At 29.7% G+C, this 13,280-nt stretch overlaps 1 protein-coding gene across 2 annotated transcripts in view; it reads left to right on the top strand.

The window, feature by feature from the left end:
- Nucleotides 1–12,644: 12,644 nt before the first annotated feature.
- LOC112600109 overlaps nucleotides 12,645–13,280 on the top strand; it is a 6,777-nt gene continuing 6,141 nt past the window's right edge. Inside the window, exon 1 of one of the 2 annotated variants that reach the window (XM_025347273.1) lies at nucleotides 12,645–13,210. In XM_025347273.1, the coding sequence (XP_025203058.1) occupies nucleotides 12,696–13,210 (515 nt within the window). In that variant the 5' untranslated portion in view covers nucleotides 12,645–12,695. Of the gene's footprint in view, nucleotides 13,275–13,280 lie in introns of those variants that run through there. The other variant, XM_025347272.1, reaches the window with a different exon arrangement.

The raw sequence follows: 13,280 nt of genomic DNA, 5'->3' as shown, positions 1-13,280 counted from the left end.
TGTCAGAACAATAATAGAACCTATTAGTATTTTTTTGTCGACATTTTTAATTTTAACTATTTGTGTTGAAAAAATTAAGAACCATTGCGACCGTTACTTACTCGATTTCGGCACTAGATGACGCTGCCGTTATTGTATTTTATTTATTTTCAACAATATTTCCGACTACCGTCTTTCTTTACCATGTTAACTATGAACCACAACACTATTCTGGGTAAAAGGTCTATCTCAAGAATATTATATTTATTCAAATTTATTTTACGGAATCTTATTTAAAAAGAAGAATGCTTAAATTAATTTATGAGTAGATTCTAGAAGAACTGTGTATTGAATGATAATAAATAGAGAAATGTAGCAAGTCTAACGAAAATCTAGTTATAAGAAGCACCTACCTTACGAGTAAACGACATGAGGTCAGGACTGGGAATCGAATGTGTGAGGCCTGTTGAAGAAAGAACCTTAAAAAAAAATAATAGGGTCAGCAGGGTATACGTATGGGTTGTCCTTGGGGGCGAACTTGGCGATTGTGTTACAATACATTTGTATAATGGGCCAGTGTCATATCCATCGGATTAGTACAAAATAACCTCAAACAAATGCATCGATTTTCAATTTTGAAGGTTGTTTCAATCTTCACTCTTTAGACAACAAATTAGATCTTGTTTGTAGTTTACAAATTACCAGTATTTTAGTACTTAATTGAAAAACAGACAAGAAATTTAGGAAAAATGAGAATTTTATGCAAATTCAGTTTTTAATAAAATCTAATTGGTTTTTTTTTTTACCAATGTTATTCGAAAACGAAAAACCGCAGATATTTAAAATGTTCACCAGATATTTATATATTTTCTATGGATTTATATAATTTTAGAAATACTTTGACTCTTTTTAAGTTATTATTATAGATATTTGAAAATTTCAAATTATTTTAGTTTATTTTTTTTAAACGTTGATAAAAATTTATTTGCTGGGTAAAATTGTTCAAAAATTTAATACAAGATTTCCACGAGTTATTTTTATGTGAACTAACAAACTTGAAAGTACATATTCGCAATTTTTTTTTTTATAAGCCATTAAATTTAGAATTTTAACAAAATTTTTAAAATCTCGACTTTTTGAAATCATTTTGTGGTTGGAAATTTATAAAATTTTTTTTTTGTCTATGATTTGAAAATTGAATAAAAAATTCTTTAACAATTATTCAACTGTAGGAAAAAAATTAAATCTATCAGAAAGTTTAATTTTTATACTTGATAAAATTTTCAAAATACTTGTGCTATTTTTCAGTTATTTATAGACATTTAAAATTTTCCATTTTTTTTCAGTTTTTTTTTTTATAAAAAATCAACAAATAATTATTTACTGTGTAAAAATGCTTGAAAATTTCATACAAAACGTCACTATCACATATTATGTTCTTACAGATATGTAAAAATATTTAAAATACATATTACACAGGCACAATTTGTTTTTAAAAGTATTTGAAGTCCAAATTTGACAACATTTTTTCAAAATTACAGAAAGATGCTAAAACCAAAATATTTGAAAAATTTGAAAGTATAATTTTTTCTTATAGGAATTTTTAGTTGAAATTTGGATAAAATTACATATTTAAACTATGAATAATGATATTCATTGTTTTGTTGTAATTCAAAAACATTAATGGTGGGTATATACAATTTTTACATATATTATTAAACGTTTTAAAACTCAATAATATTTTCGGAAAAAATTATTTCAATCTATTGTAGTAGATACCTACTACCTACTGTGTACTACTAACAGTAAAATATTACTTCAACAACTCGTGACAATATCAAAAACCGTAAAATGAATATGAATTATACTGTGTGTACAGCGGCGTGGCGTACCTACAATATTTAAGCAGTGTAAGCGTTTCTTACTATTTAAGTTGTAAAACGTTATGGCCTTATGGGTATACTTTTAAATGATCGAATTAAAATTTAAGTCATGATCAAGTAGGTATATATTGTTACATATTGATATTGTTGATGATATTATACTTTTATTAGTTTTATTGGTGTATAATATTATAATGTTATTTGTTGGTAATCTAAAAATAACATCGTTTGTTTCGCACGTTTCGGCCGTCGAACGATTGCAAGCCGAGAATACTCGGTAAAATGTCCCCCGAACCACCATTACGTGAACGTTCAGGTCAACAATGCATTTTCTATAAACATGAGAAATATGACGTGTACGCCGTGTACGGTGTATGTAAGCGATTCCAATTTTCTTTCCTACTTAGTACATGAGGCTATTACAGTTTACAGTATAAAAGTAATTGCGTTGGAATTTAGAAATGAGAATTAGTGTGTGGAACGGTACAAGGGGTGGTGGTACTGACATTATAAGCGATTTTCAAATGTGTAACATGACAAACCGTGGTCTTAATCGACATCATTAAATTCACTCCGTCGTGCTGAAACGACTACCTACTTGGAGTTTATATTATAGGTACCTACTCTTTGATTTCAAGTTCGAACATTATTACTCAATAGTCGATGTTTTTTATTCAATGGTTATAAATTATAATCAATTATTTAAATGATTTTATATAATATTTCTATTTTTCTAATTCTAATAATATGATGATCACGAAAAAGATGTCGGTTTTACCATTTGTGATTGTGGTAAACAAAAAAGAACAATATTAATAATTAAAATAATTGATTGCGTTTAATAATTTTGATTGTGTAAACAAAAAATTTAAAAAATCCATTAGGTACCTACATGAATATTTTTTAGAATCATAATTGCTATGATTTGTTTTCGACCGTCCATTATAAATTTGTGATGGAAAATATTCTACGATTGCTACAGTAGTTTTTAGCAATGTTAAAGATTCTACAATTTTCCAAAAGTTGTCGATAAAAATATTTTTACATTGTAAAATTTGTTTTTTTTTTTGATATAAATAACAACATATTATTTTACTAACGATAACATTAGCTGCCTAGTAATACTCCACGTAAGTAACGAACGTGTGAGTAGGCATAAAATATTGAAAAAAAGTCTAATTATCTATTTAAATCTAATCTAATTCTGTTTATAAATTGATTTGATTTCGCCGCCTCGTCGTATCAAACGTAAACGGCCATGTTATAATGCTATATTAAACAATTTATAATAATCAATAGGTTAGGTTAGCAACCCACTTAGGGTTATAGTTTGGAAGCAGTGTCGATGGACGCTCACCTTCCTTCACGCCGTCACGTCCAGAGTTCATTGTCAACCTATTTACTCATTGTACGTATTATGATGTATACAGATTGTAAATATCTTTTAAAAATAAAAAAAAAAAAAAATTGATTTGTTACCAATTCCCTTTCTTATATTTTGACAGATTGGTGTTCATAGATGGTTGACGCCAAGAACTGGATTTGACAGTCGACAGATATCACACGTACGACGTACGTCATTTATTTTATGAGCTCGTGGTTTGAAAATTGAATTTGGAGGTAGGTTTACAAGGTAAGGACAGATTTGAATGTGTACTTAATGTGACACTTGCAGCACTATGTTCGTGGAAAATAATTTTTAGAAAATCGGAACTTCCAAAGTTTTAACTTGCACGCATTTAGCTTGACTTATGACGCGTATTGTCTGCCAGTGATCGATGGTAGGTACCTTTAGTATAGAGCGGCTTTTGTAGTTTTGCTACTATTTACACTACTGATAATAGTGGGCCACAATTTTGTCTTTATTATAATTTATTTATTAATCGAATAAATAATAAAATGTTGCACAAACATTAAAAATGGTCTCATGTTAGTAATTGGAATCAAAAACCTTAATAAAATTCTATGAGCGCCGGATTTATAAGGGTTTACTTACGGTAACTTGAATTACTTTATATAAGTCATTAAATTGTCTTTTTAATGTAAAATTAATTTTCCTAATCAAAGAAAATAATTTCAATATTTTATAGTGTTATAAATATAACATGTTGAGTGCTTTATAATAGCTTAATGCTATAAGCTATTTTAATTTTAATAATTTGATGCTAGATAATTTTAATAAGCATGCATAGTTTTTGTGTATTATAAAATATGTACATTGTACATGAATATTAATGATTTTCAAATTAACTGAAGAGCACTTAAATTTGGAAATATGTGTAGTGTGCAATGTATATTAAATAATCTTTATTAGATTACTGGTACCTTGGTATTTAATTTAATTAATACGATTTATGAGACGCGGAGTTTTAATTCATTAGTTTCTAGGAATTTGTTTATTATCGTTTATCATTATAATAAAATAATTTAAATACTTCGAGTTTATTTAGATTTACTTTTAAGATTATGTACATGTTATTTATTTAAACTTGAGTCAACAATCTCATATTAATTTATTTATCTGCATAATACAATATGCACGTAGTAAAAAAAAAATAATTTCGCAATAGGTAAATAATAACTGTATTTATGATTTATATTCTATGGTAACTGTTAAAAGTTTAATTTTGAAATTTTGAATGGGTACTTCCTACACCAGAAGTTTTCAACTCGCGGGCCGCCTTGTCTTTATTTGTGGTCCACGAAGAGATTTGACAAAACTAGAACGACTATAGGTTCATCATTTAAGCTTTAAGACATTGCTATCAAAAACATTGGGAAATATGTGTTAAGATAAACTGTACAAATGTTGACTGTTGCCTGTTAGTTCGTTATAATGATACTACAATATTAAAAGAAAAGTTCAATGATATTGAACTTAAAATGTTTTATTCAAAATATATCTATTAGCACGAAGACATATCCTAATCTTCAAAATAACGCATTAAAATTATAGTAGGTAATAAAACTGAATTTTTGTATAATGTGTTTTTACTACGAATGCGGCTCACGAGATTTAAAAAAAATAATAGGTAGCCTGCCTGCAGTTTTAAAAAGTTAATGATCCCTGTCCTACAAAATTAAATATTAACTTTATCTATGTTACGTCTTTATTTTGAAGTATCCGTCATAGTGAGCACTATGATTACATTCGATGTTTTTTTTATATCACTTGTACATCATATCAATATCACGCATTGTATATTGAGAACAGTTATTGAACATTACACTTTTGAAGATTATTAGGTTCATCAATCTTTTAAATCTAAAATCGAACGAATGGAATCATTTAATATACTTTATAGACATTGCTTTTTTAAACTTTATTAGCCCTTAACTAGTCACTTGAAAATAGTTATACAAATGATCACGTCAGGTCATATTGATTTGTAATTTGAATTTCTTTATATTCCTTCCCTAATAATGATATTTGTCAAACTTAAGACTAATTTATTAATAAAAAATAACTTTATATCATAAATTCATTACTTCACTAGTTGTTTATTGAAAAAAATAATAATTGAAACAATTTTACAGCATAAGAATAATCGTTATAAAATAATGAGCTTTCATAAAAAAAAACGCTCTCTGTTTTTATTTTATTTTTTTTTTAAATTAAGTATACCTAAATGTAAAATTATTATAAAAATATAATTTTTTGTAAAATTTAAATATGTTTTTCACATTTAAAACAAACAATAGTCGAATGAATTTTACAAATATTTTGTTTACATATACTTTATAAATATCACTGTACTTATTGTCTTTTGTGCTTGGATAAATAAGAAACCTCTTACGTTTTTTAGAAACCCCTGTGTTGTCGACTTCATCTGTTACTTGAACTTGTTCTTTATTAATTCCTTGATTACCCAAATATATCTATATTTTTTATCGAAGACTGCGTAAAATATGAAGATTATTTACTCTTCGAAATATATGATCAACTGATTAAGTGTAAGGCTTTTGACAAGATTTTTTAAAAATATTCTTCTTTTTATTTTTGTTACTTTTGAAAATAATATATATGCATTTAGTGCAGAGACGTTAATAAAATGTTTAAATATAGCCAATGGTCACCTTTTAGTTTTTTGACCAACATTGTAATTGCTGTAAAACTGATCACATGTATCTACTCCACCCTCAGTTATGCTGTAAAAAGCTATGATTTCTGGTTTTATTTTTGGACTAGTATCTTCATCAATTAAATCATCATTATGCATAGTGGAGATTAATACGACAGAAATTAATTTTGCTGGTACGTATATAAAACCATAGATATTTCCTTTGTAAACCCAAAAATACTAGAATAAAGCTCTTTTTTCCTATAAAGAAGAAATTCAGGTGGAATTCCTCTTTTGTTTTTGGATAACGTCCCAGTTAGTGTAATTTTATTCTGTAATAACCATTTCTTCGAAAGAATACTTGTTTACCAGTGATCGGTGATAAGATTCCTTCCACTACTTTTATTGGATTGATAAGACGTTGCACAATATCAAAAGGTAGGTATGTTAGATTTTTTGTAAGGACTATCGTACTGTGTTCCAGCATATATTTAAAATTTCAACAGATATAAGGTCCTACTATCTACCGATGCAAATATTTTTATTTCATACCTTTTAGGTTTATTTGGTATTTTATTGAAGTTGTTACGTCTAGCCATCACTAAGTTATTTAAAATGTATTAATTAAACAAAAATATTGAGTGACTAATTAGGTTAGCACTCCAATTATTTGAGTACTATTTAAATAGTTATTAAAACGCCATTTATTACGTCATATTGTACTTGTACCACATACCTATGTCGTAGTTATTAACATACTTAAAGTAGTATTTATTAATATAGTAAGGTCAATTGCATACTTCAATAAATAAGTAGTATCGTAGGTATTTACGTATTAGTAAAAATATTATTTTTAGAATTAATTTATTACTTAATATTATAGATATTACATTAATTATATGTATATATACTTATAATCTAAATATTGTAAAAATACTGATACGGTTGTAATACATTTTATTTAGATTTAAAACAGATGGTTAAGTCAAAATATTAATTATAATGTGTAATTTATATATTTACGTTTTAAATAATTAGTTTTTATGATTATGTTTTATACATTATTTAGTTATTCTATTTATTAGTACAATTTATTTAAATTGTAAATTTTCCAAAAGCTGATTATTTATATCTTCTGAAAATAAAATAATTTACTATATCCAAATATTAATTTGTATTAATCTGCAAGTGATTGATTCTAAGTCAAAGCTAGTATTTATAATTTATAAAACACATATACTTGTTTTTAAAATCTTAGTTATTGTTAAATGCAGTATTTTTTAGAATACATTTGTAAGAATTATGAACACTATTATATGTATGGGTTATACCTACAAGGAAAATATTAAATTAAAGTTTTTAAATATTTTGTTATTGTGGATAGCTTAGTTTAATGCTCGGTAGTTTAAAGCCAAAAACAAATATCCTCTTGTACAATATAATAACTTTAATAATTAAGTATAATTTATTTTTTTGAACGGTTTAAATATACCTTAAATATTATAATATTGATCAATTTTAATTTTCAGTTTATTAATTATTTATTGATTTTTTTTTATTACCACTTACTAGTGTATTACTACTTACTCTTATCGATTTAATTATTACGGCAAAATTTTATGTCTTCATTAATTATTTTATTTAAAATTTAACAGCGTCACGGTTTTTAACAAACTTAAATTCACATTAAAAATGTGTGAAGATTATTGGCCACTCAGTATTTTGATTAGAACAACTTGAAAATCGAAATCGAAAACGCTCTTTTAGCCCAATTGACTGAAACTGTTATGACTGCTATGAGTGTTGATAGTACTTGTACATAGAATATAGATACCAGTTATTTGCTGATTCCATTCTGGCTAGTGGACAAATATTTGCCACTTGTAGTGATATTATACCAATATGTTATTGTATTATTATAGACATAATTTTTTAAACAATATTTTTTTTCTCGATGACTTTTAGTAAAGATAATAAGAGTAAAAGTGAAAATGGTTATCAAAAAATATAGGCATGCGTGAAAGCGGTGCATATTAATTTATAATATTATATGTAAATAAAAATATATAGTTTGGTAAATAATTTCGCTCAGTGTCGAACTAAATCTTGGAAAAGGCTTTTTGACTTTTGTTGTGTTTTCTTGCTTCATTACTAAAAAATATTATGAGGTATTTGTTGAGTGTAGAAGTAGAGTTGCAAAGAAAAAAAATCGATTTTCTATACTTACCACAGGGTTTGTTTCCCATATTTATCAAAATATGATTCGTACGATTTGTAGCGTACCTATTTCCCGTCGCTCCAAGTCGTGGATTTTAAATTATTGTTTAAGTCAATTGTAATTGAAAATAATTTATTTTTTAATTAATACAAGTTAGTTTTATAAAGTGTACAAAAATTTGAGTCGTAAAGGTGCCAAAGACTCGACGGCTTTCATACATATCAATATGCTATAATTAGGGACTGCTTTATATGTGACATTCCAAGTCCTTTTCTCCTAGACCTGAGTTCCATAAATTTGGCTTCAGACACGTTGTTGTATTCTTTGGAAGTTTTTTCTGTCGACCTGCGCAAATAGTTGAAGTCCGTGTACGTGCCACTATAGTCGGAGGCGTTGGGGCTTGCTATTACAAAATATATTTTACGAGTTCCGAGAATCGTGGGATCATTACATTTCAGCAAAAAAAAAGATTTATGCCCGTAAGACAAAAATCTTTACAAACTTTCAAATATGTTGTATACTTAATCCAAATATAATATTAAAAAAATTTTTTTTCAACATTTTATTGTGGCACATGATATTTACAATTTTCGTTATTATTTGTTGATAATATTATTTCTTAAATAATACAGTAGAAACTCGTTTAATCGTCAGTGTTGGGACCAGGACAATGACGATTAATCGAATAGACGGTTAACAGAAATTTCTTAATAATCGTATATATTTTACATTATACTATTACTATAGATGCTTTTATTTTATTTTTAATATGTATTTATCCTTTTTTCTTATATAGCTTATACAACTTAGTTGGTCTGATGACCGAAACGATATAATTAAAAAGTATTTTATCAGAATGACATCGGACTCTGAATTGTGACAGTGAGCGATGTGGTGATTTTTATCACAGATCAGTCCATGTGTTTCCAGTAAGATCAACATTCTGCCATTTTTATTTACTGTTTCGTTATACCCTGAATTTAATAGTTCCTTATAATATACTCTATAAATCTGCTAGTTTTATGTAAATAACATTGTTATTCTTGTCGCTATAAGATGTTATGTTTAAAAATCTTAGTTTATCCTTTCATCGTAATTATTTCATGTATGTACACATATATCTGTAGTTCCATTCTAAAAAATAATTAATGTTTCCCTATCACTTATGTGAAAATACTATTAAAGATAAGTTGTAAGTAGATTTAATGACCCCTGCAGATTCATGTTCTTTTTCAACTGTCTATATTTATCAACTTATTATGAATTGTAATACTAAAAGTAAATTAATTATTTTGATAAGTCGAAAAATATATCACGAAATAAACTTGGTGATAAAGGATAACAGACCGTTTTTGTTCAGAATAGTTTTGCGTATACAATTATAAATTATTGAATTAAAATTTAATATTCCACATTCATAATAGTGATTTACTCAATATTTAATATATAGTAGAATGGTAGCCACTAGCCTACCTTTGATGATTAATTCGTTTAAATTAGTCGTTCACAGCCTTTTTCATTTGTAAAGTATACCGGACACTTTGGTATTGATGTTAAATGAACGTTTCGAAGAAAATAGACTAGTAAGATGTAAAAATATTTTGTTAAAGAACAAAGAGACACATTTTAATAAGATGTTACGCATATTTTTGGGAAATCAAAGTGAATAAACAAAATAATATCTACATAAAGTGGTATTATTTTATTATACTTGTGATTAAATTAAACTTTGACCACAATATCATGTCTTGTCCGTGGCAGTGAATTTATTTATTTATTTTTTAAAGATTCATGTGTTTTGCACAAAAAACATAATATTACATAGATGTAAAACAGTTGCAGGTGCATTAGAATATATAAAATGTTGTCTCTCCTTCTCAATCGAGATGACACTTTTGTAAAGAATTGGATTAAAAAACTGATTTATTGATGTTGATATAAATGCTGATTCGCATGTATTATATATCATAATGTTTACGCATCGTTGATTCATGATTCATAATACTTTTATGTATTTCTTTGTCGATTTTATTAAAATTGTTTATGTAAACGCGCGAGGTTAGGTTGTCAACCATACGAGCAGATGCAAGACAACAACAGGTTCTAGAAACCCTAGATCGTTGACATTGCAGTAATCGCATTTGTTTCTCTCCCAAGTGTACAGTATAATATTGTTATAAGAACGACGATCAGCATATGCACTGCAAACGGGTTGAATAACTGGCATGTTTGATAATAATAATAATAATAGTAAAAAAACCGAGACGGAATGCGGCGGTGAAGACTCATCTGCTGACTGCTGTACACTCTATTGCACTCGACGATGACGTCACGATGCGTTCAAAATAATATAATCAAACAAATCTAACTAACCGTCCAGTCAAAAGAGCTACAGCATTAATCGGCCGAAACGATTTTATGCTTATTGCATATGTATATTATAATAATAGTGATGTAAAGTTGTTACGTGATGATAATATTCATGGATAATATTCTCAAAAAACGGAGAATATTCGGTAGGTAGGTAATTTTCTCTTTTATACCCACGTTTTGACGACTTAATATATTATATTAAAAGCTTATTAAGCTTTTATAACATTTTTATCATATACATTTCCTCGAATGACATGTATTTTAATATTGTTTTGTAGGTAAAAATAAAAAATGCGTTTATATAAAATAAGCAAATGACTTTTTAGGGACAATATTAAATTGGCATAATGATATAATATTAACATTTAATAAACTATGTACCTATTTTTATTATAGGCGTATAAAAAGAAAAAAATAAGTTTTACATTATCGTTAGATTAAATAGAAGATACATATGTGTATATTATATAATAAAAACGTGAATGTTGAGCTTTAGTGTTGATATACTCGTTAGTACATAAGTTTAAGAATAAGTTACAATAAAAAAAAAGTATGTTCATTTTTTTAATTTTCAACTAGATACGTGTGATGTATAATATTAATATTATCTTTAGAAAATCAGCCAAATCAGGGTACATGTGGTAGAAATTAAATGATTATCTCATCAGTCTTAGTGGCATAACCAGAGTTTACAAATTGTTGGTTAGGAGTGAGGGAGTTCTCAAGTTAATTGTCCTACTTAAGTGTCGGGTGCCGTAATGGTTATTGTTGTATAATTATTATATCACAGAACAGTGGTTTCCAAAATAATCTAACCAGTGTCGCGGAATATGATCTGATTTAAAAATAATTTAAAATGATAAATCATGCTTTGATTTAGGAAAAAACGTCGTGGGAAAACTTACTTTTAAAAGGGTCACCGTGAGTCGATAAACTTTGGGAACAGCTGCCATAGAAAAGAACAAAAAACAAAATGAACAATGAGGTGGTGAAAGATACAATACAAAAAACTTTCTTGACTGGGTTACCTTCGTACCCTAATCTAACTTGATGAACAAGAATAAATAAATATTGAAATCGGTTTTAAGAATATTCTCTCCGTGAGAGTATTCTTTCGAGAACGTTCTCTGCTAATTTATACTAGTTTCCTTATCTGGTTATCCACGAACTCCCTTTTTTCGCGTGGTTCTTCAACTAGGACGGCGATCACGATACAATAACTTCCAACATGAACTCCTAGGTGTAAGGTGGTTTTTTGGAGGTCCACGCAGTAATTTTTATTATTTTCAGTTGATCCAATAAAATTAATTTTGTTAAAATAATTTATACTATACCTATTTTTCAACCAATCAGTTTAAGTAATTGTAATTTAGACGTATCCTTTTAATTTTTTCTTTTTTTTTTAAACTTCTTTATAAATAATATGCATTTTTGTTTTAGATTCTGCCCATTCAAAATTAGAGAAGATGTTATATGAATATGTTTATTATTATTTTTTCGTAAATTTGAACAATATTGATAATATTATAATTGATTTGTAATCAGAAAAAAAAAATAGCGCATCAAAAATTTTCAATCGGACATTTTATCCAATTCTGTGCACGTCGCATCTGACGCCCGTATCCGTAGCAATTAAAATCTTTGATTCCGATCGTCACTGTCTATCACATAATATTTCTGCGCGCAAGCATGGATTTTCTGGTTTAATCGGGGCGATTGGGGTCCATGGCTAAACTATTGGTATAAAAGGGGTTCGTTAACTAGATGAGGTTAAGAACCCTTGCTCTGTATACGTACAGTCGCGCGTGATTATTATCGACAATCGACCCAACACCGTTTAACATTTTTATTTTTATTTATTTTTAATTTTTTCTATCAAACTATTAACGTTACGTACGCATACAGGTCGCGCCCGACCGTGACCGAGACTTAAACGTCCGCCGCCTCGCGTTCGTCCGACTTTGTGGCTATAAACACGACAATGACAATAACAACAACAACAACAACTAAAAAATACGCAAATACAATGACAGCACGGTAACCCGTTTGGCGGCGGCGGCAGGAACAGGAGCAGGAGCAGTGTCACCGCCGCGGTCCATTGTCTGCGAACGTTTCATTGTGTCGTCGACCGTCACCGCAGCGACACGCACATCATCGTCACCGCCGTCATTTGGCCCAACAATGGACCCAGCGACGGTCGCGCTGATGTTGTCGTTCTCGGCGTTGGCCGCGATGGCCGCCACCGGCAAACCGCCGAGCGGCCGCGGCGCGTTCGGTTACCCGGACGACGATCACGTGATCATCACTCAGTACGGACCGATGCGGTACGAGCCGATCGCCGCCGACCAGATGAACAGACCGTACGACGGCGGCGCCGCCGCCGCGAAAACCGCTTCGTCCGGCGGCCGCGGCTATTACAAGGCCGAGGTGATACCGTTGGACATGAACACCTGGAAGCCCGCGGCCGGCGCGGACGGCCGCTGGGTCGGCAGGTCGGCCGCCGGTGGCCGGGTCGATTCGTTCGACGTGCCGCTCCGCGTCGGATATTCGGTGCGGCCAGCGGCGCGACGACGCCGACACGATTACCACCTGCCGATGGGTTATCGGCCGCGATCGCAGCAACCGCGGTGGAACCACGACCAGCCGGCCGTCCCGCGCCGGCGCATAGACCCTCCGGAGGTGCCGATCCGACCGCGGTTTTTTGAAGGAAGGGCACAGTTCGCTTGAAGCCTAACACAATGAACCAAACGAACTACGAACACTGCG

This window comes from Melanaphis sacchari, unplaced genomic scaffold, assembly GCF_002803265.2.
Source record: "Melanaphis sacchari strain LSU unplaced genomic scaffold, SCAv2.0 Contig60_pilon_pilon, whole genome shotgun sequence".
NCBI lineage: Eukaryota > Metazoa > Arthropoda > Insecta > Hemiptera > Aphididae > Melanaphis > Melanaphis sacchari.
This window is presented reverse-complemented; position numbering and strand designations above follow the sequence as displayed.